This window comes from Chamaea fasciata, unplaced genomic scaffold, assembly GCF_029207755.1.
Source record: "Chamaea fasciata isolate MVZ Bird 193981 ecotype frontalis unplaced genomic scaffold, bChaFas1.0.hap1 SCAF_3, whole genome shotgun sequence".
In the NCBI taxonomy this organism is placed as follows: Eukaryota; Metazoa; Chordata; class Aves; order Passeriformes; family Sylviidae; genus Chamaea; species Chamaea fasciata.
The window spans coordinates 82,670,754-82,696,950 of record NW_027094088.1 but is presented as its reverse complement, the minus strand read 5'-3'; the positions used below and the strand labels follow the sequence as shown (position 1 = coordinate 82,696,950).

General features: G+C 34.9%; 2 protein-coding genes across 5 annotated transcripts in view; one reads left to right on the top strand and one right to left on the bottom strand.

The window, feature by feature from the left end:
* MYO6 (myosin VI) overlaps nucleotides 1-16,210 on the top strand; it is a 102,025-nt gene extending 85,815 nt beyond the window's left edge. The window contains exons 29-35 of one of the 4 annotated variants that reach the window (XM_066179657.1): nucleotides 1,645-1,674; nucleotides 2,099-2,137; nucleotides 5,296-5,399; nucleotides 6,674-6,805; nucleotides 9,007-9,033; nucleotides 11,161-11,379; nucleotides 12,802-16,210. In XM_066179657.1, the coding sequence (XP_066035754.1) occupies nucleotides 1,645-1,674; nucleotides 2,099-2,137; nucleotides 5,296-5,399; nucleotides 6,674-6,805; nucleotides 9,007-9,033; nucleotides 11,161-11,379; nucleotides 12,802-13,001 (751 nt within the window). In that variant the 3' untranslated portion in view covers nucleotides 13,002-16,210. The remainder of the gene's footprint in view (nucleotides 1-1,644; nucleotides 1,675-2,098; nucleotides 2,138-5,295; nucleotides 5,400-6,673; nucleotides 6,806-9,006; nucleotides 9,034-11,160; nucleotides 11,380-12,801) is intronic. The other 3 variants (XM_066179658.1, XM_066179659.1, XM_066179660.1) reach the window with 3 other exon arrangements.
* Nucleotides 16,211-20,933: 4,723 nt separating this feature from the next.
* IMPG1 (interphotoreceptor matrix proteoglycan 1) overlaps nucleotides 20,934-26,197 on the bottom strand; it is a 51,864-nt gene continuing 46,600 nt past the window's right edge. The window contains exons 15-18 of the mRNA XM_066179656.1: nucleotides 23,449-23,659; nucleotides 21,547-21,723; nucleotides 21,265-21,446; nucleotides 20,934-20,965 (exon numbers count right to left, since the gene is read on the bottom strand). Coding sequence (XP_066035753.1) covers nucleotides 20,934-20,965; nucleotides 21,265-21,446; nucleotides 21,547-21,723; nucleotides 23,449-23,659 — 602 coding nt within the window. The remainder of the gene's footprint in view (nucleotides 20,966-21,264; nucleotides 21,447-21,546; nucleotides 21,724-23,448; nucleotides 23,660-26,197) is intronic.

Genomic DNA, 26,197 nt, shown 5'->3' with positions numbered 1-26,197 from the left:
TATATGAGATCTTTTTTATCTCATTGGCAATATTTTTCCCTTGTTTCTAGAGTCTACTTCAAATAGTTAATAGCGCGTTGAAAACCTGAGCGGAATGCTTTTAATTTAATATTTGATTTTATTTTGGTATGTTTAAAATCAAACTAAAGCATTACTCAGGGCCCAGTATCCGGTAGCTTCTGCTGAAATCAGAGGATAGATTTTCGCATAATTTCAGGAGTTGCCTTAAAGATAGCAACTGTAGAAATTCAGTGAAATGAAAACTATGGGTTAGAACAAAATATGTAATTTGGTAATTAAATCATAAATTCTAAGGATTTCTTTTACATAATACCAATCAAAATTTTGCTAGAGTCTAAAGAAGTTATAGTCTACCATCTTCTACATTTGAGGCTGACTTATTACCATGTGATACACTAAAATCACTGACTTTTCTATAAGTATATATACCTTTCCTGTTAAATTTTGCTGTAGTAAGACAAAGTATGTATGACTTCATACTGAATTCATGCAGTGTACTGGTGCTGCAGTGTTTTCACATGGTTTTCTAAAAAAATATTTCATACTGGCATGAATAAAATGCTAACATATTGGCATGTATTTTCCATTGTATGGTGGTAACTGTGGAGTGAAAAGAGGATGCAAAAGGCAATTTTATGTGCTCAATTTTAAGAAACATGCGGCATTGTTATGTTGTCATATCTGAACATGAGTGCCTCTAGTTTGTTTTTCTTCTTTGCAATACCGTGCTGTTCACTTTCATAGCTTTCATAGGTTTTTCATGGTACATAGCTATTAGCAGTTTCCTTGAAAAATATATTTGTTGTCTTCTGTCAAAGAAGAGAAGTTGCTTGTTCTGGCAGCAGATTCCGCATTTTCATTTGTTCTTATTCTGTGCTGGATCTGCTGGACCTCTTCTAGCTTTATCCAACTCTACTACTCATCCACAGTTTGAAAGGATGTGTGATACATGATTTACTGCACCCAGGGGTAATTTAGTGGTAATGATTAGCCCGTAAGAAAAAATAATATTTTAAAGATATCTGCTTTCAGCTGGGCAATATTTTTTCATTTATATGTCTTATTGAAACATACAGTATGGCATATAACACCAAAGGAAGCTAGTCTTAGAGGGTGTTGTGAGTGTATCTATTCTGGGTGTTGCATCAGAACAATCCAAAAAAGTCCTAATGTACATGTGTAGTGCTACTTGTGTGCACCTGTGGGTTTTCAGCGTGGCAGTTAGACTTGGGGTCTGTTCACAGCTTGCATGAAGAAGCGCCCATCCTGTTCCCTGAGCAGCTACAGGAGGATTGCTGTTACTTCTCATGATATACTTATCCAAGCACGAAATTGATCAGTAGCAGGTCTCAAAGACTCTGATTTTGAGATCAGACAGGGGAGAAAGGCTGGGGGAAGCTTTCACTTGTACATTTTTTCCCCAGATTATAATTTAAGTCATGATTGAATGAGAAAGCTGGGGGTGGGGAGAAGGGTCTATATAATCTATTAAAAAAATTTTAAAAACTCGTAAGATAATAAAGATGTGAGAGAGCAGGAAATGCTATGACCCTCCTTTTCTCACTTGAGATTATTAGAATATTGACTAGGCAGTAGTCTAACAGTAATATCTTCTATTTGCAGAACCAATGGAACAAAGCCACAAATGACTGCGTATGGCATTTTTTTCCATTTGAATGCACTAATAGATAAAAACTGCATTAATTAATCAAAAGAAATTGGTATTTTCCTCTTATATCCTAAGTAGTAATCTTAGTAATCATATTAATCTTTATTAGTATGCATCTGTAATGTCTGAATCAGTTCCTAATACCTTATATTCACTACTTTGCTTGTGTCTAATAAACCCTTTAACAATCAAATATACTGAATAACATTATTCAAAAATATTATATAATTGCTGTAAAGTTTTTCACATACCATCCATTTTTCACTGCCCTGTGTGATTTAAAATAAGTAGCCATTTCCTGTGCACTTCATTTAATTTCAGTTTGATTGTCAAGACACTTTCACAGTTATAAAGGCTGGTTTTATATCAATATATTTGGTTTATGCTCATTTACCAATTTTCTTGTAGGGAACAAATGGCAACAGAAATGTCAGAAATATTGTCTAGGTAGGTGAGAAGGTATAACACCAGTGAATCAATCATTTTATAAAAGGTAATCACACATGAAATGGGTTGAATTATGATGGAATTGAAAGTATGGAATCTGGAGGTTTTTTAAAGTGATAAGCAGATAAGTAAATTATTTATTTCAGATTAATTTTTTCAGCAATTATTTCTTTATGATTTTAATTGATTTTATTGAAAAAGAATAAGAATAGTTCACGTACCATGTAATTTATGTAATTTTGTCAATGTTTCTCCAGTTTTCTTCTCTCAACTTTGTGATAACAGAACACAAGGCTCCACATCTTTTAAAGGTGTATTTCTACAGGAGCAGCACAAAGTTAATGAATTCATTTAATAGTAACATATCTGTTGGTACATTTAATAAGAAAATATTCCAATTAGAGTTCCCTTAAAATAAAAGCAGTTTTGAAAATTACCATGGTAAGACCATATTAAAAACTCCCTTAAGACACCCAAACAAAATCCCCTTCTGAGATTTCTTGAATGGTAATTAAAGATCTTATGCACAATGCAGAAGGAAAGATAAATACAGGTTTTGGTCTGAATATGGTACTAATAAATACTAGTTCTCTGTTAAAAGAAATAGTTATGGTTGTCTTCCATATCAGCAAGTCATTAGAAAGCGTTTTCTGCAACTTAAGGGCAGAAGTAACCTTTGACATTGATTTTTATGAAGCTTACAGAAGAAGAAAAATTGTTTACAGCTTTTGAAAGTGAATCTGTTGTTTAATAAGTTACCGAGCTGTGTATATATAGTCTGAAGGTGGTCAGTCTCACAAATTTGGTGGGTTTTCTAGTGGTAGCATGAATGATTGGAACACAGCTGGTAACTGAATTTTTTTTTCCTGCAGTGTTATTTTAAGAATAGGAATAAACCACATTGTGTGTAATTAAGGTAGCATGTAAATTTAAATGGCCATTGTATTGCATATATTGACATAGTCCAATGACAGTAGCAAATTTTTAATGTACAAAAAAAATGAAAAAACTTTGGGGCAAAATCAGAGGCTCTGTGTTTTGATTGAATTCAAAATGCAACACCTCTCAGTACATGCTTGTTTAACTACATTTGTCTCACTTTTCCTACACTGGAAACTTTTGACGTGAGATGAATCTTTTGTGTTTTTAGCCTAAAAATACTGTTTATGATACAAATCTCTAAGCAGTGAACACTGACTGTCAAGTGTGATGCTCCTCTTAACTGCCAGAGTGTTATGCTTAAAGTCATGTAAAAAACAAGCAAGTGATCTTCCGAGTGCAGAGTAGTACCCTAATAGAAAGACTAAGCCATTCAATTGGATTAGCATTCTTAAAGATTACTAGTTTAACCAGAGAGGGTACAGCCTAGTTCTACTGTTTTAAATTAGGCAGCAAACTCTTAGAATGGTGGGTAGTGTTGCTAAATAAGGAAAATCCTTAGGATTTGTCATATTAGGTTCAAGAAGGTTAGACACCAGGCAGTGGAAATTATTTATCAGGAATCCTTAATGTCCTACAGGTATGCCAATAAGAACAAAATATTCAAGTATATATTTTGAAGGATTTGTCCAGTTCTTTGTTTTACACTTATGAGTAGTTGTAAGTCAGAGTTAATTTTTTTAAGTTGGACTTCTCACACTCTAACTGGAAGCTGTGTGGACTCGGATTAGTAGTATGAGTAGGCATTAAGCTGCTGCTGCAGCAGTAAGATTCTGTAGTTTTAATTATACTGAAGAGATGGTTCAGTTGTTATTGAGAAAAACATTAGGTTTGTTCAATGAAATTTAAATTGCATTTGTTATCTCTGCTTTCAAAACTGCTGTGTCTGCATAAAGAAAAATTCCGGGTTATAATCGTTATTTATTACTTACTAATTAAAAAGGGAAAATAAACATAAAACTTCACAGTACCACATGAGACCTTTATGGAAAAATAAATGTTAAAATAATATTCACTAGATTATACCTATTAATAATGTGCCTGTCCCACAAAGATATTACTGCACAAACAGACCTTCCAATGAAAAAGGACTGTTTTTTTTCTTATTGCATTTTCTTATTGGATTTCTTTAACAACTTTGCTACCCTGTTAAAGATCTAGTTTCTGAAATTCCCTCAGATCCTGAAAGAATTCAACTTTTGTTCTTAGTCATGAGCTGAGGCTGGTAAAATTATTTGTCTGTTCTTGAATTACTTAGTGTTTAAAAGGTGTGCTGATCATCACTGAACATTGAAGTGTTTTGAACTTATTTTATAAGCACATAATCCATGGGAAGTTTGCCATTCCTGAGGGAGGGTTCTCCCACTTATTCATACAGTATTTCTTGGGGAAAAAAATAAATTCAGGCTTATCTTTATATCTAATGTTCGTTTTGTACATGAAAACCTTGTACATTTTCTTAAAGATTTTAGTAATTATTTCTCACTTGCATTTGCTGTTGACTTGTGTATTACCTGTGTATTACATGGTGAAGACCTTTTGCCTTTGGAAAAGGCTGAGTTTTGATGAGACTTTTTTTACTGGTCAGCCTTTTGTCTGAGTGGTCTTTTTTACCTTGGTATTTCTTGATGATCAATCTCATCACCCCCAACTGCCAAATAAATATTGCTGTTACTGGATAGCCAATATAGAATTAATTTGGTTTCTTCTCTCAGGTTAGGTTTTGTCAAAGACAGAATATTTTCTCAAGCTTTAGAACAAGGATTTTGTCCTAGACCAATTTTAAATAGCAGAACAAATGCCTTTTCTTCCTTCTCCTTGTTCTACTTCAGAAATATTTCTCCTTGTCTTTTTTTGAATGGCACTAAAAATGTCTACAGTCAGTCTTTGTTTTCTGCATCTTGCTTGGTGCTAAGTAAAATGCACATCAGTGTGGGGTGACATACACAGAATATGTCTTTTCATACAAGAACAGTATTAATGACAAGTCCTTTAAATCTCTAGGAGGCCAATCAGATTATGATATGATTTTGTTCATAAAATATATTCTCATTTTCTCTTGATAATTTGAACATCTTGAAGATATTATGGTATTTTGTCTTAGAATCTTGCATGGTAATAAGTATGATACATTGTTGATTGTGGGATCTCTTCTTCTTCTTAAAACAATTCCTGTTTTATACTTGAAAAAATTCATGGTTTTTTTTAAATAATTGTAGGGGTCCTGCAGTGCAAGCCACAAAAGCTGCTGCTGGTACTAAGAAGCATGATCTCAGTAAATGGAAATATGCAGAGCTTCGCGATACAATCAACACATCTTGTGGTAAGTGGGTTTTTTTCTGACTGAGAGTTCAAGTTGTAGTTATATGAAAAGTGTTACTTTCTTCCTATAACAAAGATAAAAAGTTTATGTAAGTTGGAGTGAATAACAAATTAATTAAAAAGAAATTCTCTTATCCCCAAAAGAACAATACATGAAGCTGTTTCCATATTAAGGAAACAGAGTTTCCATTGTTATGTCTTTTAGGGATTATATATTTATGATATTAAATGGCTTAGGCCATAAAATACATGTTATTATTTCTTAATTAAGTTCACTCAGTTTGATGTACTTCCACAGAGGGAATAGTAGTTATTATGCTTTACCTAGAATTTACATGTTCTAAGAATTTTTTGCTATCACTTCTTGCTGCCACCAGATCATAAAGAAAGCAAAAATGTCATGTAAAGTGCAGTGTAAAAATATGTTCTGTCTTATTCATATTATTCTTTAATTTTCAAACTGTGTAACTTCTTTTTGGAAGCTTACAGTAGGGCATTAATCACTTTGGCCTCAATGCTGTGAAGATAGAAACAGATAAGAATCATTCCTTTCTTAGATATTACTGTTTCCTCCTGCTTCTTACTGAAATCAGTTGGTTAATTTGTGATTTAGGATCACTCAGAATTTCTTCCTGGTTGTAGAAATTGGAAACTAACTCATTCTCTTTTACTGTTTTTACATATGCAAGACTGGAGCAATGTTTTCAGCTGCAGAGGTGGTGCAGTAATAAGTGGAGTTCATTCCTCGTGAAGCCAACTTGTATACTCTGAGATGACTTACGAAAAAGCCTTGCCATAATTCAGTCTCTTAGTATAATGAAATTCAGAAAAATTAACACAGATACATGAAAAAATAATGCAAATCTAAGCAGTCAAATTGCCATTTTACTTTTTTTTTTCAGTTGCACAAATAATGTTCAGCAGTGCAATTTAATTTTTTTTTTTTTTAATTTGTTTCTGTTCTGCTTGTGTTGTGATACTGTTAACAGAAATATTAGTAGTGTTTCCCTCCTCCAAATGTCCCAGCACAGCAGCTACTTTGGGGACTGCCTTTACTCTAAAGCAGAAAAGGATTCTTCAGAGAATGAGGGACTTTCTGGGGCATAAAACACAGGGCCTGTGCTGCAGACAATGAGGGTTTTTTTATATTGCATTTTATCATATTAGTGTTACAACTTGATCTCATATAACTTATTAGTCTGGCAAACCATTTAATAAATATTTTTTTCTGCCTTTTCTCACTCATGCCTTCCCCTTCTCTTTTTTTTGGGATAGATATTGAGCTCTTGGCAGCTTGCAGAGAAGAGTTCCACCGAAGGCTAAAGGTGTATCATGCTTGGAAATCCAAGAATAAGAAACGCAATGCAGAAACAGAACAGCGTGCTCCCAAATCAGTCACAGACTATGGTGAGAAGAGATAATTTTGTGTTTGTAGTAATTTTGCTGATAATATTCTAAAGAAAACATTTCTGGAATGGATTTTGGGTTTGCTAGGTTGAAGAAACTTTGGAGCTTTTAGGAGTGTTTTATGTTGGTTTACAGCAAATATTTTGGAAAGATTGAAACTGGCAAATTCTTCACAGAAATTAAAACGCTTTCAGTAGACCCAGCTACTTGTGCTGAACAGTTCTCTCTTAAAACCTTACATCCAGCTGACATCTCTTCAAAAGAGTTCTTGATCTACTGATGCAGGTGCTGGCATTTTTGTTAAATGTTCATTGCTGTGCCACTTTAATATTTCATAGTATAGAGCTGTGTAGACATAGATGTAGATACTTTTAAAAGGTGCTAATAATTCTGTTGTTTACATCACTGCTTACATACATCACATTACATCCTCTTTTAAAAAAATCTGTGTGTTGATTCTGCAGTTTTGGCTTCATGGAGTGACAAATTTTGCACAGACTCTGTTTTCTACTCAGACCCTCATTCTACTGATTTCACAGGCGTGTGTTTATTGGAAAAGCAACACACTAATCAGAATAAGTGACTTGGTTTTACATTCATCAAGAAAGTGTGGGAGTTTGACTGCCAGACCTGAATATTCCATACCTGGTTTCTGAAGTGATACTTGCAGAGTGGACTGTTACCATGGGATGTTTTCCCAACATCCCACCTCAAAAGTCTGGTGATCGTCTGTTATAAAAGCAATCTAAGAAATTTATAGAATCACTGTAAATGCATGGAATAATTTAGTCAGATCATTCCTTTTGTCTTTTGGTTCCATGATATTTGATATTTGTGTTCCTGCCACACAGTTCATGGGAGAGACAAAGGAAAGGGAAGATGGGGAGAAAGTGCTCTCCCCAAAATCACATGAGCCTGAGATTAAGGCATTGTCCTGGGACATGGAGACATTGGGACATTGTCCTGGGACATAAACATCCCAGGGAATGCAGGTGCCCTAGGTAATCTCAGTCCATGTACAAAGGCACCTCCTTCTCCTTGATTCATTTACTTGAGTTATACATTTCTTGAGCATTACCTGAGTTTGAGGTGGTCAGGGAACTTTAGTATGGATACGTGGCAGGCAAAATCTGGACCCCTGGAGAAGACGTTATCAAAGAATGAGTCCTTGTGTCTGAAATGTGGTTCTAGGGGCTTAAGAAAGCTTATGACTGAAATGGCAGGAAGACATTTGAAGCACTTCTGCAAAGTGGTAAATTGCTTTGAATTTGAGCTCACACATTCTCTCCGGAGTTAAATGGGTAAAATGTTCATACATGGTATTGCTGATGGGAAGATGAGATGAGAGATGATGAGCAGATGATTGGATTTTTGCACACAAAGCTGAGAATATTCATGTTCTTATCACTTTTGTTCAGACATTTGCTGCATTATTTTCAGTGTTTTTCATTGTATTTTTTTACCTTCATTGAAATATGGCATGATATTTCTGAAGAGAACCTTGCAGTTCAGAAGAAATTGTTAATGACCTTTAGAGACTCTTAATGTTAATGCCAGTATAATTCTTTGTATTTCAAATAATTATACCACACGGGCATTTCACATATTTTTATATATATATGTGGTAGTGATCTGAGAAGGTGATAAGAAGGAATTCTGATTTCTTAGGTGTTCAAGCTAAAAGTCTTTCTGGTGTCAGTGGATGTATGCTTCAAATGATGTAGTTTTTCTTTCTATCTCTTCATTGATTTAATGTGATTTTACAGTATACTTTAATCTAATTTTTCAAGTAGCCTTTAATTAAATTCATACATTCAGTATAGAAGTTAAGCACTGGATTGTATATTATTGTTGGTATTGACAGAGGTCTGGAAGTTTTTTGCCAGCAGAAATGTCAAAAAAGAAAAGTACTACATAAATTAATTAGCAGATTTGTCAGAGCAATCTATGCTTAGCATGTGTACCACTGAGGCTTTGTAACAGGAATTGTGAATTATTAAAGTGATTGACTACAAGGTTAAATACTGATGAAAATACAAGTAGAAAATGAGTAGAAATACTTAGAATCTGTGTTTATGTTGTAACTAGAATTCCCATTTGTTTGTTATCAGCATTGGTGAAAAATGTTGAGGTACTGAAACCATTATTTAAAAAGGATCATCACTTTTATATTTTGTTCAACATGTAATATTTGTTCACAGATTATGCACCATTTTTGAGCAACTCAAGTAAGTGAGGAGACAGTTGTTTAAGCTAACTTTGAAGAATAGGAACACTTGAGAGCTCTATTACTAACATTGATTGATCCAGTGTTTTGCTACACATGTACCTAGAAGTTAATTGTAAAAACCTATTTTATAATTTGACAATACTATTCATCTGATGGTAATTATACTTTTCTCTAGTAATTTACAAATGTGTGTGTCTTCATAAAATCCTACCCATTTGAAGAGTCATGGGAAGGGAGAGTGAAATAACCTTTTTATGTAAATTATTGGAAGGTATAATCTCCTATTTTTTCCCACACCCTCATGAAATAACATTCTTGTTCTAACAATTTTTTTTTTTTGTCTGAACATGTTGTAGCAAAACTCTGGACTCAACTTAATGTAACAACTATTTTCCTAGCACACAAACTAACATTCAGGTGATGGTTTCTTCTGAATAGAGAGCCACAGTTCTATAGCACTGAATAGAGGCTCCATTGGCTGCTTAGCATTCCTGTTCTCTAGATCTGCCCTTGGATTTAGATGTGCTTAGGGGTAGAAATGAGCCTTAGCAATTACCATTGCAGTGCAAAAGATATTTGACAATACTAAAGCATTGATCTGCTGGGGTAAATGTTCAGACAATTTGTAGAAAATAGAATTAGTTTTTTATAAGCTCTGTCTCCTGTAAGGTATGTGTTTTATCAGAGTTGATGTATAAAAGTAGCATTCAGCTGTTAAAATCTGGGTTTTTTTCTATGTTTATTTTTTATGCACGCATAAGAAAAAAAAGGAAATTTGCTATGTATAACACGTGGGGATTTTTTAAGGTTCTGCTCTTCAGGTTTAGAAAAATTATTTTTGCTTGAATCTAAGCAGAAGAAATTTCAAGGTACAGTTGCTGTCTATATTAGTCCTGTTCAGGACTGTAAAAATATGTTATTAAAAGTAATTGTCACTTTTCACATTTTTAAATATTAGCTCAAAAGTTTCCTTTGTTGCTCAATAGGTGAGGCAAAAAATGGAATTCACTTTTAATAATTCCTTCAATGCTGAAACATATTTACAGTTAATACTGATTTTCTTCTATAGAGATGGTAAAGATTCTTAAAAAGGCTATCTATAGTGGTGGTGTAAACCACTAAAACAAAATCAGTAACAAACTTTTGCAGGGGCAGTTATTAAAGGAAAGGATCTCACTTTTAAGAGCATTTAGTATTTAAAACTAATTATGATAGTGTATATGTAAGATTAAGAAGGTTGATCATTTAAAGAATTAACAGAGAGAGTATGTGCTTTTATTTGAAAGCAAGTTTCTCTCCAGAGTCTGAAATATGGGGAACTCAAAAAGTCCAAAAATGCATGTGGAAAATATTTACCAAAAATATATATATATGAAACTTGAAAAAAAATCATGTAACTTCCTCCTTTAGAAGTTCAGTCAGCTGATCTTCATGAAATAAAGAATTCCTTGAAAAAAGAAAGCAGCCAGAAATTAGTTCTAATGCCAGATTTTGACATACAGAAATCTAGGCAGAAAATTGTTTGGTGGCAGCTTTGTAACAAGCAGTATTTACTGTCAACATTTCTATTAACAAATTTGAAACATTTTTGACTTCTAACAGTATTATACATCCTTTTGTGTTGACTGTCAAATATCAAGTGATGCTTTTTATGTTTGTAACTCAAAATGCTTCTGTGCACTGTGATCTTTTTTTACAAAGAAATGGACTGAACTAAAGCAATTACAGATAAATGTTTCTGGCTGGTAAGAAATTTTATATGGGAAGTTTTACCTTAAATATTCATTTAAAGCAGAATATGTTATTTTATTTGCTTTGTTTTGTTTAAACATGCCATTGGACAACATGTAGATACAAGAGTTAACATGACCCTTTTTTCACCAGTGTTTTAGTTATTGTGATTAACAGAATGCACATTATATGGGATTGGAGTACTTTTTAGGTTTGCTGAGACTTCAGATGACCTTGAATTCAGAGAGAATCTCTTGGGTTTTGGGATGGGTACTTCTTTTGTTGTTTGTTTTGTTTGTTTGTTGATGTGCTGATTAATAATAAAGCAACTGATATGGCTTTCTTGTTTTCTTGTTTTGTTCACTTATTTTTGGGGGGATTTTTTGCGTGATAGCACAACAGAACCCCGCAGCCCAGCTACCAGGCAGACAACAAGAGATTGAAATAAACAGGCAGCAGCGCTACTTCCGCATTCCCTTCATCCGCCCTGCGGACCAGTACAAAGACCCCCAGAACAAGAAGAAAGGCTGGTGGTATGCACACTTTGATGGGCCCTGGATTGCTCGGCAAATGGAGCTTCACCCTGACAAGGCACCCATTCTGCTGGTAGCAGGTTGGTATTGAAAGCAAAATTGCAACTTCAAAAAGGTTCTAAAGTTGATAATGGACTTTAGAAAAAGAGGGTGAGGTTCCAAGTTTCCCCAGTTGTATCCTCTTTTTTCTTCTTCCCCAATCAGCAGTTCTTATCTGGGCAGAATTTGAGGATTCAGGACTGCTATTGATGGTGGCCAAATGTTTCAGAATGTCACTTGGACATGTAACTGGTTCTATGTTTTACTTGTACACGTACTTCAATTGGGAAAGCCATAGAGAGTGGGAATCCAAATGTAAAGGGTTTTATTGTTAGACATTCTCAGATTATTCGTTGAACTGGAGACAGTGTGAAGATAAAAGAGGGCAATTTATCTGGGAAAGGTCTCCTCATTATTATACTGTTTTTTTAGTTAGCTATAAAGAATTACAAACAGTTTGTATCAAAACAATTTTTGCATATGTTGCATTGTCTTTCCATAGCATGGGGCTAATAGCAAGGTGGTGCTTTTAACCTGTTTATGGGAGAATAGCTTTCTAATCTTAAAAATTTAAAATAAATGTTGAAATGGATAGGTAGAGGTTTATCTGGTAGTGAAATTTATTCTCCTTTTCTGGAGGGTAATGAGCAGGGGAGAAAACAGTGGAGAAATGCTGCTTTTTGTGTTTTTGTGCTTTTTGTGTTTCTGTGTTTTGACTTTTTGTATTTAATTTAGAGACTGAGGAAAAGGCCATAGCCTATTTGTTTCACTTCAGAATTATACTTTTCATAGCAGAAAAAGTTTGTTTTCTGCAAATTATTTTAAGTAGAATTCCTTATACCAACTGTTGCTGTTCAGTGCCAAAGCCCATAGCTAAAAGTAGCACTGCTGTCATGAGTATCTGTCAGAAATAAGATTACAATTTAGTTTATGAGCTACACATATCATTTCATTGGACTGCCTATGTTGGTCCCATTTGGAAAACACTGTTTGTTTTGGGTGGTAGGCTGACAGATTAGCTACTTGATCCAAAGCCTGGAATTTTTAGTTACTTTGCTTCATTTAACCAAAAGTAGAGTGGTTCACTGTGAAGTGGCCTGAAACTGAAAGTATATGTAATCCAAATGTGGTTGTTATCCTGTAATGGGTTTCAGAAAAATATATCAAGATGATGATATTTCAGCTTCTTTCCTTTATTCCTTTTTGCTCGCTGTTTAAGTGCTACTTTGTCAATTGCAGCATCTGATACTAGTTTATTCTCATCCTGCTTTAGTGTTCTCTGTGTAACAAAAAATGAGGAAACTGAAAAATGCCTGTATCTGAGGACTTCTCATAAGCTCTGAAGTCTACTAGCAAACCACATCTACAGAGAGGAAATGTAATTAACAGGGATCTAATCTTTCTTGATGGGACCTTTTGATTGATGTAGAAAATGTTTTTTTTTTTTCCCTTTACCATTTCAGGTAAGGATGATATGGATATGTGTGAGCTTAATCTTGAAGAGACTGGCTTAACCCGAAAGCGAGGTGCTGAAATTTTACCGAGACAGTTTGAAGAAATTTGGGAGCGCTGTGGAGGCATCCAGTACCTCCAAAATGCAATTGCAAGCAAACAAGCTCGCCCTACCTATGCTACGGCGATGCTGCAGAACCTGTTGAAATAACCAGGCATGCGGCGCAGGAGCGTTGGAGATGAGAGCCTTGCCTGCAACACAAAGGGAAGAGTTCCTCTGTGCTACAGAGGGCCTAAACGTTCTATAATCAGAGTAGAAATGTTTAATATAAAGTGAACAGATTTTATTAATCATGTGGTTTGTTAATTTGTACTTCATGATATTTAATTTGTGTAGTGAACTTTACTAGGTATGAGGACGCTGAAGAAACTTCAGTCAGTGTAGTTTGATGCATTTTGTTTATATGTTGCATTTTCTTTAACAGTTTCTGTTATAACTCTTAACACTTTTAAGCAATTTGTCTGTACTTGGGTATATATTGCAAAGAACTGCACTGCAACCACCTTTTGATAAGATTCCTTCTTTAAAACACTGAATAGTTGGCTTCAAGTGGTGGCCTAGTAAAGAGAATATGCTATTTCTAATAACTGGAATTGTGAGGCCTTAGCTTTGACTTCTGTTACGGAGAAGTTGGAGTGTACTTTTATATAATCTGAGACATTTTATGTCCTGATTTGCAAAATGGTTAGTGTCTGTATTTAATGATTTTTGTTTTTCCAGAACCTGATGGGAAATCTTCCTAAACTTGAGACCTATAAACTCATGTTTAATGCATTCTCTGACTTGGTTTAAGAGAAATGGTTTTCTGTACATTCCAAGAAAAGCATTCATATATGTTAAAATAGTGTAATATTGGAGGTCCTCAAAGAATGTAGTGCTCTTTAGGGCTTATACCACTTCTCTTGTAGATTCTTTTTTTTTTTTTTTTTTTTCGCTCTCTTTAGTACAAATCTGCTTTAGACTTTCTTTTTCTGACCACATTTCTATTAGCAATTCTTGGACAGTTTGTTTAACCAGATAGTGTAATTTCAATATATTACACAAAATTGTCCAAGCCTTGTATCTGAAGGTGTATAAGATTTAGGATAGCATTAAGGGAAATATGTTCAGCTTTTTGCTGACAGTATAACAGAATATTGAGGCCTGAGCCTCAGAAATCCTCTTCGTTTTAACTATATTGAGATATGCAAGGTCTGTACCTTTTGTTAGACTGTAAAAATTGGTCCAATAACATAACGCATCTTAATGCTATGTGCTGATGAAATAGCTACCATTTTTAGTGTACTGGAATATCATAGTGATTTGGATGCTGAGCTGTATATTAATCTCCTCTGTCAAGTTTCATGGCTTGTAACAGTTCTGTTATTAAGCAGTTTGTGTGGGAAGTTTTTGTGGGTGGGAATCATTTATTTCATACAGTTTTAAGATGCATCTCTTCCACTTATGTGAACATTGCTTTACCTTGCTGGCCATTATTTCAACAAATTAAACATGACCGTTTGTTATCTCTCTGATACAAATTCAAAATATATATATTACATAGCCTGATTTAAAAATGAATTCTTGCCTTTTGTAATTGACAGTTTGCTTACAGTATGAAATAATTTCCTCACTCCTTACTCAGCATGAAACCTCTTGGAAGCTTTAGTTTTTAAATGCATAAATATACTTAATTTTCAAGAGGGGTGGTTCTGTAGCACAGAGAAAGCTTCTTGCTGACCTTAGACTGTGATTGCGTGCCATAGTCTGCTTGTTACAAATGCACTCCTTATAGGAATAATGTGGAGATATTCAAGTGGTATTTAACTCTCTACACACCCACTGCATCAGGGAATCTCAGCAGACCTGCTCTATTTCCTGGTCATGCAATTGCAAATGAGAAAATTGTTTTCATTTTACCCAAATTCTTCACTGAAACAGTCATTTTTGGCTGGAAGATGAAAGGAGAAGTGCATCAGACTGCTGGCTGGAAAGTTGTGTGCAAACCTGCAGTGTTGCATGAGTTTAAAGGTGCAGTTTATAGAGTTCAGATTACTGGTTTAGTGTGTTACTGCATTGGAACCAAAATGTGACAACTTCCAGTCCCTGGACACTTAGCACTGCAAGAAGCTGTGCTCGCTCATGTGATCCAAGGAAGAAAAAATCACTGACCTGACCTGTGTTTGTTTCTATCTGGGTTTAGCTGCTTGACTTAACACATTCCATCTCAGTGTATATATATCTTTAAAAATCCATGGATCTTATGAGACTGAACACAGTAAGAAAGAACCTCAAATGCTTGTGTGTGTGTGTAGGTATATACACATATATGTGCTTAAATATTTTAGTATGTATGTGTGCAAACATACCTGCAGGAAACTTTAAGTAAAATTAACTGATTTTTCCCCTCTGTTCCTTTAGTTATGTCAGGATCTCCTTGACAGGCATTGGAAAGAAAATTTATTCTTCAGAATGGGGTGTGTCTTGGTTTAGATGTGTGGAAATTTTTCTTTACTAATGACTAACAGATACGAGCTCTCCTGAAAATAAAATGGACTTGGAAATAGTGGAAGAGGGTCTGGTGGCTGGACATCTCAATATGAATGTTACCACCTGTCAGAATTGCTCCAGAAGTGTTCCTGAGGGAAGCAGAAGATGCATTCCAGAAATCAGGGTATTCTAGTTTGCACAGTATCAGGCTGCTTTTTTCCCCCGTTTTTTTTCACTCTGCACCAAAAGCAGCTTCTGCTCTTAGTTTTACTTATCTTTTTGTGAAACAGAATTCATTTTCAGTTAGTTTCAGATTATTTTATTTTTTTTTACAGGCCTGGCAATATTTAACTGCTTACCAATTGTTTCCATAGTCTCTTGTATAGATAATTATAGTTGGTTGGTTTGGAGAGGAAATATAAGAGGAGAGAAGGTTGATCTTTAGTACTGTAGGATAACCTGATGTTCTTCTGATCTATAATTATAGAGAAAATTATAATCAGGTTTCTAAAGCACATTGGCTTGGTTCTCTGTGTGTTTCGTTAAAAAAATAAAATTCTTCCTGTCTGTCAGAGAAACTGTCTGTTATAGTTCTGCCTAAAATGCTCCACAAAACAAAGGAGAGGAAGAGAATCACCACACTAAGCTGCATTCTTAACTAGGTGACCCAGGAATATGCATTTTCTTGAGAATGCTACTCTGAAGATCCTAAGGTCATTTAATACTTGTCTTTTATCCATTGATAAGATTGTGGTTTTCTTTACCTAGTTGAATCCTCTGGGTTTTTCTTGAAAATCCTTATTTTAAGTATTTAAATGACCTCCCTATACTGTACTGAAAATTAAAATTAAAAAAATAAAAAATAAACACATTCCCTGTTGAAATCTTACTTGTATCTTCTTACTGTTTTGTCTTTGAATAGTTGAAGCATAAGGGTTAATTAAGTTATGAGAAAGATAAAATTATTCCTTTGCTGGTACTGTTTGCTGCTTTTCCATGGGCTATTTTTGGTGCTTAAACCTACTTTTTAAAGCTTTATTCTAGTAGAGATTTTGTCTTTACTTTCTAAGATAAATGTTCCTCCAGAATAACATTCTGATATTAGAGAATTCTGATTTCGTTATCCTAAATCTCATACTTCATTTCTCAGTATTTATTGAAGCAAGTACTTTTACTTTTATTATTTTTTAAAACATTTTTTTACATTTACTTTTATTATTTTTTAACATTTATTGCTATCACTTCAATATGTCTGTCATTTGCTATGCTGTGTACTCTGCATCCTTTTAATTTTAGATTGTGTCAGGCAGTGACTGTGACACCAAGTCTGCTGCTTTGGATGTGTGCGCTGTGGCGGAATCTTTATGTTTGGGATGGAAATGTGGTATTGCTTTTGTGGGATTTTGTTTGTTTGTGTTCCCCTTAGAGTCTTAGGGAACTTTCTTATCTTAAGGGCCAAATCAGAGTGGTAGTTTTGTAATTTAAAAAGATTCAAGCAATTCATACTTTATCTAGAAAATGTCATTTTGTTTCAGTTTCCTTATGGCTTTTTATCTCCAACTGTAACTTTATATCAGTTTTAAAGTAATGTGATGAGTTTCAGTGTAAGATTAGGTACCACTTCAATTCCCTGTGAAATTTTCAAGTAAATAATTTTATTATGTTTTATTGAAATACAAAAGGTTTACATCCAGCAAATATATTTGGTAATTAATAGTTGAGAGTGATAAATACAATCATGAATAACCATTATTAAAATACACATTTTAAAATTACTTATTTTTTTAATCTGGCTAATGATAGTATAAGTTGAAATACACTAAACACATACAAAAATACATTTGTAATGGAAAAAAATGGAATGCTATCAGCATTCTTAATGCATTCTTAGCTTACATGAGCAATAGTGAAAAGCTAGCATTTGTAGGCAAGGATGACTTCCAGTGCCCTGCAAAAAGTACTTTTAAAGTAATTTTGTTCTGAAGTGTTACTGTGTAAAGCCACATCTTAGGTTTCTTCTTCATTTTTCTTTCCTACTTAAATAAAGTAAGTAAAAACACTATTTCAGCTGTAGAAACTCAACCTTGTATTGGTGCATTGCCTTCATTCATACGCAGTCACCAGTTCCAGTAGTTTTGCAGGCAAATCCGTGCAGTTGTTGGGAATTCGTAAACAGTTCTTTTGAGTGGACTTGAGAAGGTAAACTAAAGTTCAGTCTTTGCTCTGGTAACTGCACGGTACCAAGTAAGAATTGTCACTAAAATCGGCTGCTGTTCTGGATACACAAAAGTTTCACATCTGGATGAGGAGTTGTCATCCAGGATAGTCATGAACTTTGTAGAAGCTCAGTTTGAGCTGTAAGTACAACTTCTGGTGTGCACCAAGCAGCAAACCAGTGCTTGAATACAACACTGGTGCAGAATATAAATAGAGATGATATACTCAAGAAAAAGATACTCAAAATAATGCTGGTACTTGAATCAGGATTGTGAATTCATAGTGCATAAATAATTAAGCCTACAAAATACTTAATGGCTACCTGTTGTCTGCTTGGATTTCTCCTATGAAAACTAACAGTAACCTCTCAAAATTATTTGTGTGGATACTGAGTCTAAAGTGTGGGTGCTTATGTGCAATTCTAATCTATTCCCTACCAGGAGAGTGTTTGTGAATATAAATCTCATGTTCTGAAGAGATGAAACTCCACATACTGTACCTCAGTAAAAAGTTTGAAGTCTTAGGATAACCAGATAGTTTCACTGTCATCAGGAGTTAAACAGTGAAGTGAATATGTACATATGTAAAAATGATGTGTTTATTAACAGAAAATTAGGAATCTGATGTTCATAGAAACCCTTGAAAAATTAAATCCGACTTCTGTATGATTTGCAATGTGAGTATTCAGGGAGGGAATGAAGAAGTTCCCAAATGCTTTTAATGTGGCCTTTGGCCAATGACAGCTCTTACTTCCATTCACCATTTGCATCAGTGTTGGGAAGGGAGGTTAATAAAGGGTTATAGAAATGCACTGAAGTTCCATTGACATTTTTACCAGAATGGTTGTAACATACAGTATTGAAAAATGTCACAGCTCAGCAAAATCTGTTTCTAGCACTCAGCTCTTAAATAAAACAGTTAAGTTGTGTAAGCACCGGAAGCTTAATGCATGTATCTTAATAGTGGGAACTTCCTAGCAGGCATTTTAGACATGCTCAAAAGCTGCTCAACTTGGTCATTTGCTTTCCTTCAGTAAAACTATTTTTTTTTTTAATGTGCACTGATTTTAGAGCCAAAATACTGTATCTTTAGCAATCCTTGATTTTTTTCTCATACTCATCCTGAAGTCCAATCTTGAATAATGCAAACCTTCTTTCTTGAAAATCTGTAAGAGAAAGTCCCATAAGACATTTGAAAAATATTGTTGAATTTGAAAATGTACTATTTATCTAATAGCTAATTGGCAAGGTCACTCTAAAATCTGTTAAGATAATTGTAGTTCATTGTAAGAATTGAGCTTCGAGAAGAGAAGGCTTCAGGGAGAACTTCTGGTGGCCTTTCAGTACCTAAAGGGGCCCAAGAAAGAGGGAGAGAAACATTTTGCAAGGGCCGGGAGTGATAGATGAGAGGGAAAAGCCTTAAACTGAGAGATTTATATTAGAAGTAAGGAAGTAATTCTTAACTGTAAGGGTGGTGAGGCACTGGAAGAGATTGCCCAGAGAAATTGTGGATGTGCCATCCTTGGATATGTTAAAGGTTGTTAGTTTTTGAATGACTAATTGGGTAAAACTGCACCCAGTCAAAACCCCCTCTGATAAGTGAGTTTTGCAATTATTTTCCATGCAGTGATTTTATAACTAAACTGGAGAAACTTTTTCATATTTGGGAAGGATTTGAAGGTTATTTTAGCTTCTACTGGAACTTTGCACCTATTTTCATAAGTGCCTTTATAAATACAGATATTTACAGAGTAAATATCTACTTACTCTAGATAATGCATCCTAAAAATCTGTCACTGCTGTTATTACAAATTGCAAACCAGAATTTAAATACTGAATTTTCGATTTGGCGTATGAGCTGTAGATAGCAACATCCTCCTGAAAACTGAGTTCAGGTGCCATATTCTATTTTAAAAATTTTAGTCCTGAAGGAGTTTTCTAGATTGTGAAAACAAAGTGCTCCTCTTAGTTTCAGCTAATGAAAGCTGTTCTACTTTCATTTTCTTTCACCGACTTTTTTCAAATCATTAAAAACATTTTGAATATAAGGTTGATGTAAACATTCACTTAAGTAACAGTGAAAAATAGCTGCCTAATTTTTTAAAATCCATTTCAATTTTGTGGTTGCTGGATTTCTCACTAAATTAATTTGTTTAACTAGATCTTGAGAAGAGTTTTGTCAGTGTTCTTTTGACAATTCAAATATGTTCTAGATAACACAGACCTGGTTTTCTTTCACAGATGTGCCATTTTATTACTTTAATAAAATATTTAATGCTTTTCTATGTAGTAATTTTAAGCAGTTTAGCTATTATGAAAGTTTATTAGTCTACAATTGCCCACAGGTACATTTCTTTTAAGGTGGATATAAAACACTAATTGCAAACATCTGTGCTTGTGCTTTTATGAGCAGTGAAGTGAGTTCCTTCTTGAGCTTTTCAAAACTTCTTCTCCCTGCTGCTTTGTCCCACTTTATCATTGTCCATCGCTATCTTTGCATTCCAGTCCCCCCATTTTCAGCTCAGTCTGTAACTGTGGCCATAGTACATGGAGAGACCAGACCTGGGTATGATAAAGGTCAGCGACAGTAAATCTTTCTATATGGTATCTTTGCTTGTTCCTTTATTTACATAACAATAAATGTGTAAGGAGCCCCAGATTCACGTAGTTGGTATCCTGTCTTCCATAATGTCCAGCTAGTGCCAAGGGCACTCCTGTACTGATATTCCCCACAATAACTATGGGTGCTAACAACTATCGCAAAACCTTTTTGTTCCTAATTGGACTGTAATTCAGAAAAATTAAAATAGCAAAGTAAAACCTTTTTTTTGGACCTATCAAGGGGACATACTCAGATACATGAGAAACGTTCTGCCAATTTTTAGAGGAATTTTTGACTCGGCTTTTGTTCTTTCTGTTTTTTTTTCCCCCCACAAAGATATATGGGTTTCAAGTTACAAAACTTGAAATAATACTTGAGATATGAGCAGTATTCTGCTGAAATCAGAATTCCTACTTGTCAAACTCTGTGTAGCTTAACCAGATTAAGTGATCTAAGATTTTAAGTGATCTAGTACTGCTATTTAAACTTCCCCTTTGGATTGCATTTTGTGTTAATTTGTCATTTCAGGTATTCATGTGTTCCAGTGACTGTCACATTAGTGCATGGTTATACAAAATAGAACTTTGTTACATAAAAACATTTAAGAAGAAAATGTAGTTGTTATATCAAGCATCCAAAAAATCTGAGCTTTTCTTCGTATGGAATTACTAGAAAGCGGCTCCCTAGTAACATTGACAATGGGACACAACAGATTTTTAAGGTTCTTGAAAATAGTCACAAACCTTGGATTTGTCTGGCTGATGCTGGAAACAAAGAATTCCAGAGACTAACTTGTCAGTCTTGGTTTTGTAAACTCATCTGGTGACCTACAAGAGTAAAAAAACCAAACCACTAATTATTTCTCTAAATTACTAAAAGCACTCAGATAGGATAGACTGCCAGAGCCGTGCAAGAGAGCTGTAAGAAAAGCAGTTCTACAGTCCTGTTATGAAACCTACACTGCAGTAAATGTGGAAAGCAATGAATGCATTAGTATTTTCAGTTGTGAAATTGCCAAGCAAGAGAGTAGCTTCAAGTTTGATTTAGTTAGATTTAGAAGGTGGACCTGTTATTTCAGGTGGGGCTGTTTGTTGAGGGATGAGAAAGGGATTTCCATGCAGTTTACCTCCAGGCTGAATTGTGTTTTCAGGTTCATGTAATGCTTCGTGATCAAGGATCTCTGAGGAACTGAGACAAGCACTTACACTGCAAGCTGTGTGACAAAGGCTAGATAGGGGTTCATCGTGTTCAAAAGCAGGATTAATCCTTACATCATTTTCTGAATTGCAGCTGCTGAGAGTAGGACTTCTACAATGCAGAACATTTTTGTTTAGGTAAGATTTTAAATTGCAAAAGAAACAAAAAGGAATATTTTGAAATGTGAGGGAAAAGACTGTGAGCAGCTTACTGCAAATTAGAGTTTCTTTTGCATTTTCTTCTTATCTGAATAATTAAAATGATGAAAAGAAAGCCAAGGCTTCCTAAGCCAAGAATGAGAGGTTTAAAAATGAAGGGTTGTGTGGGTTCTGGACCAAACTTTGCACAGCGCTGTCCTTGGTAAAGCTGGTGTCTACGTACAGGGCATCTAAAATAAGGAAAGGAAGAGAAAAAATGTGCAGAACTTCAAGGCAAAAAGTACCGAATAACAAAAACAAAAAGAAAGGAAATTCTGCAATGTAATATGAACTCATTATTTCCAATACAAATAATTGTTATATGTCTGCATGAAAATAATGTGATTGATGATAGGGAAAGATAATATTTTTACATTTGTGAGAGTGAGTTTTAAATAAAAAGACACTGATACATTCCTTGCCGACCTCCAAATTTTAAGGAAATAATGCATTTTAAATATCTCTGACAAATTTCTAACCCCACAGGTAACATTTGTGGTTTAGAACCTTAGAAGTTGAGGTGTACTTTAAGGTAATGTCTGAACACATCTTTGAAACCTGTATTCTGTTTACTGGTGATTTCATTCTGTGGAGCAAGGTCTGAAATAAGAGTTCTACAACAGCAAGACCCTACTCCTCTTTTAAGATGGGGAAAGTGAATTTACATGGAACACGAGTGCAAATATTAGGCTGTAATTTTCTCTCTGGTGGTACAAATCTGCACAAGCTGTCAGTCTGACACTGGTCGGAATTTGTGACTTGCTATATTTCACCAAAAAAATCATTATTTTTAATAATTTTATAATTCCTCATGATGGTTTGGTTATACCTGTACATCAAGTCAGGGGTTTTCCTGAATAGGAAAAGGGTTGTTTTTCTTAGTGCATCAGTCTTGGAAGAGTAGGTAGGACCCCTTGCTACCTCAGCAAAGTTTTGAAGAGGACCTTTCTAGCTCACAGGCTGATTTCTAGCAGTAAATGCTGCAGCTGCTCTACTGTGACTCTGGAAGTCAGGAATTTGGCAGTAACTGTGGTGAATACAATATAATACCTGTGATGCCCATTGAAGAAAATTAATTTTGGTAGTTGCGTTGTTACAGTGAATTTTTTGAAAAATTTGTCCAGTGGACTTATTTTTTGATGTTAATCCTAATTAAGGTAAAAGATGTATCATTAATCTAGTCAAAGTATGAAGAGAGAATAAACAAATCCAAGAATTGCAACTTGATTCTTGCTTATGTACATGGCTGGTAAGCCATGTGTCCCAGTCTAGTATACAGTTTCACATAATGCTCTGAACTGTCTAGCTTTACAATGAGAAGAAACTTGATACTTTGTAAAAGAGAGTTAATGTGTTCAAGTCCTGTGGAGTTCTCAGTATTGACTTAAGATAATTCCATTTAAAAATCTTTAAGGAATATATTTGCACTGAGGAAGAGCTGCTAATCTTCAAGTCTTTCCCAGAAAGCCCTAAAAGCAGTTTCAGCCTTCACATGCTTTACTGGGTGGTCTGGAATCACAGTCTATATAAGTAAAGATTTCCTTTTTAATACATCTTAGAAAAATGTAATTTCTTAAAATGCTACCATGTAATCAGCAGCAAAACTGTGAATGTGTTATTTCATTTCTCCAAAATGTGTTTGGAAATCTGAAAGGAATGCATGGCTTTGTGTGTGTCATCTCTGCAAGTGATGCTGAATTTCCAATAAATTTCTGAAGCATCTTTAAAAATAACTAGATCATAAAGTTCTGTGTATACTAACAGGCAGAAATGGAGTTATCCATGGTGAGGCTATTTATACTTAGAAGGGTATTTGCAGGGTGACTTACAGCATCTGAATGTCGAGATTTTGGCTTATTAGCCAAAATTATTATATATTTTATGGGGCTGTTAACAGAATGCATCCATCTATTTACCTGCAGACAGCTCCTCTTCCTGGAACCAGCTCACATTTCCCACCATTGACACAGAGATGGGGCTCCAGCTCACACAGGCTCCGGCAGGGCAATCCATCCTGGCTGCCATAGCCAGGCTTGCAAAGGCAGTCGGCCTCTTTTGTCCACTCGTTCATTACGCATTCGGAAAACTTGTCACATGCCATGAATTTGCAGGGGTCTGCCTGATCAGCTGTAAAGGATGGGTAAATCATTAACTGAAGCATTACCCCAAAGGGCCTTGGCAGGGCTTGTGGCAGCCAGAGAAAACAGCTCATGTTTACTGGCCTGCCACTTGGGCATGCTAATAGGAGGATGTTGTTCAGCATGAGAGGACACACAGCTTTCTTCCTGTACAGGACACAGCAAGCATGCAAGTTCATTTTGACATCTGCACTGATTCACCCCATCACTGTTAAGCACTGAGTTTATTTTCAGCTCACTGGCAAGGATTTTCCACATTTGGATGTTTTTACCCTGTTTTTGCTGTGAGAGCTATCATTGTACTCATGGATCCTGTTCTACAGCCTTATGAGTGAGAAATATTTTCAACTGTAATGGTCTTAAGCACATAATTTAGGACATGACAGAAAAATGGAATTAGATTATTGAATATTGCACAATACTAAGACTTGCAATATAGAAATACTGTCATATTCTAAAGAAAATATGCTCTTACAGGCTTTGTAGTGTCAGAGGGTTTTGTGTGGGTTGTTTGGGTTCTTTTAAGTTTTTTTGTTTTGTGGTATGTTAACATTGGGAAGGCTTGCTGGGTTTTTTGTTTTGTTTTTTAAATATTAGTAAGGGATACCTCTGTGAGATTAAGGGAAAAGGACCCTGGTGATGTTCATGGGAAGGCTCAAATCAGAGACAGCTGTTACACAAGTCTGCTTCTCCTTTCCCATTCTCTGCTTCTTACTAGAAATTATTTAAAAAAAAAAAAAAAAAAAGGCCCAGAAAGAGTGATTTCAACCCAGTGCTCAACCCTTCAACCCAACTTGTGCTGATGGGGTGATGAGGAGGAGAGCTGCATCCACCTCTTGTCGCTTAGAGCCTGGTTCCTGTGTACCATGGGGCAAAAACCTTAGAAGGCAAAAAATGAGAAGCAGACCAGGGGATACAAATCCTGTTCATGCCATCCAACAGCCCCAGTAAGATGTATGAATCCAGAAAGGGGGAAAAAAAAAAAAAAAAAAAGTGGACAAAACTAAGAAAAGAGAGCAGAGAAGGAAATGAGAGCAGATATACAGGTATGAGCTGGGCTATGTGGCCCTTTATAATTATGTAGTTTAAAAGGAAAATTTATACTAGATATTGCAGCTTGTAAGTGGGCTCAGTTTTCTACTGCAGTCATTCATGCTCTTTATACCAGATGCTCAGTAATACTAATTTAAATGAGAAATGAGAATTGTATTTGTTATAGGAGTACTGGAAATCACACACTGGGATCTGCTTCAGTGGTAGAAATTAATCCATCAGAGCTGTTCACTTATAATCCCTCAATAACTTTATGGCTACTTCCTGTTTTGAATTTTTAAATAGTGGGTTTTAGCGTGCCCCATTTCCCTTTGCTATATACAATGTGCCTGTTGGTTTGATATGTCCTTTATTCCTGGACTGTGAGTGCGTTCACATGTAAACAACAACAAGTAGAGCTTGGCTTGAACATTTGGCTGGGCTGAGTTTGTGTGATAATATTTCATCTTCCCTAACACGTAAGTGCATACTTGGTTATATTTTCTGTTTTCACTTCATTTAGATTAATGAAATATTTCATGCAGGTATTTTTAAAAGTCCTTCTTTATGGTATTATTTATGACCAGTGCAGTCAGCCCTTTGCAGCTGCAAATATCAAATCTCGATATAGATTTTGGAGTGTCAGTTCCCATCCATGTTTCACTTCGGTAGAACATCATTACCACTAGATGGCTCTCAGTTTCACAATAAAGAGGAATTTGCTTATATTACCTTAACTTGCTACACAGCTTGGGATTTTTTTTTTTTGTTTGTTTGTTTTCTGAAATGAAAACTTATCAGACTTTGAAACATCTGTACTGGAACATACTGGCTTTGTAAACACAACTTTCTGTATTTTGACTCTATACTACTGCTTATAAACCTCGAAAAAACAGCTCTCTCCACAAACTCTGTAATAAACTTTCTATTTTCTTGAATTAATGTTGAAGTACCACATCCATAAAGCATATTGGATGAAGATTAAAGATTTTAAAATTTTTCTGAATTTGAATATTAGGATCTTTCTTATTTTAATTTTTATTTAATGAAAATTTATTACTAAAGGAGGGAACAAATGGCAGCCCAAAGTTTACTCTTTATATAGTGAACTAACTTAACACTTAATTAATCAAACATCAGTTTATCATGGCAGTATTTGAAGGGCAAAATAATGTGATTTTGTTAACTTTCTTTACCACAAGATACGTATGTTTTTAGTGGCCATGAAGACATTTGTAAAATGAAAACTGGTTAGAAACTGCCTGCCTGAATTGTAAATGGTTTTTTGTTCCAGAATTGTCATAGATCTGTACATAAAAAGACAGCTTAACCCAAACTCCTAAAGGCATCTGCATACCTTAGCTATTGTTCTTCTCCAGGGCAATGAAATTAAATTCAACCCTGAAATAATTACCAGAGCCTGAAAATAGATTCAATTATAGAAAACAATGTAGTTTTTGAAAACACTAAGATTTTGACATTAGAATAGTGTCCA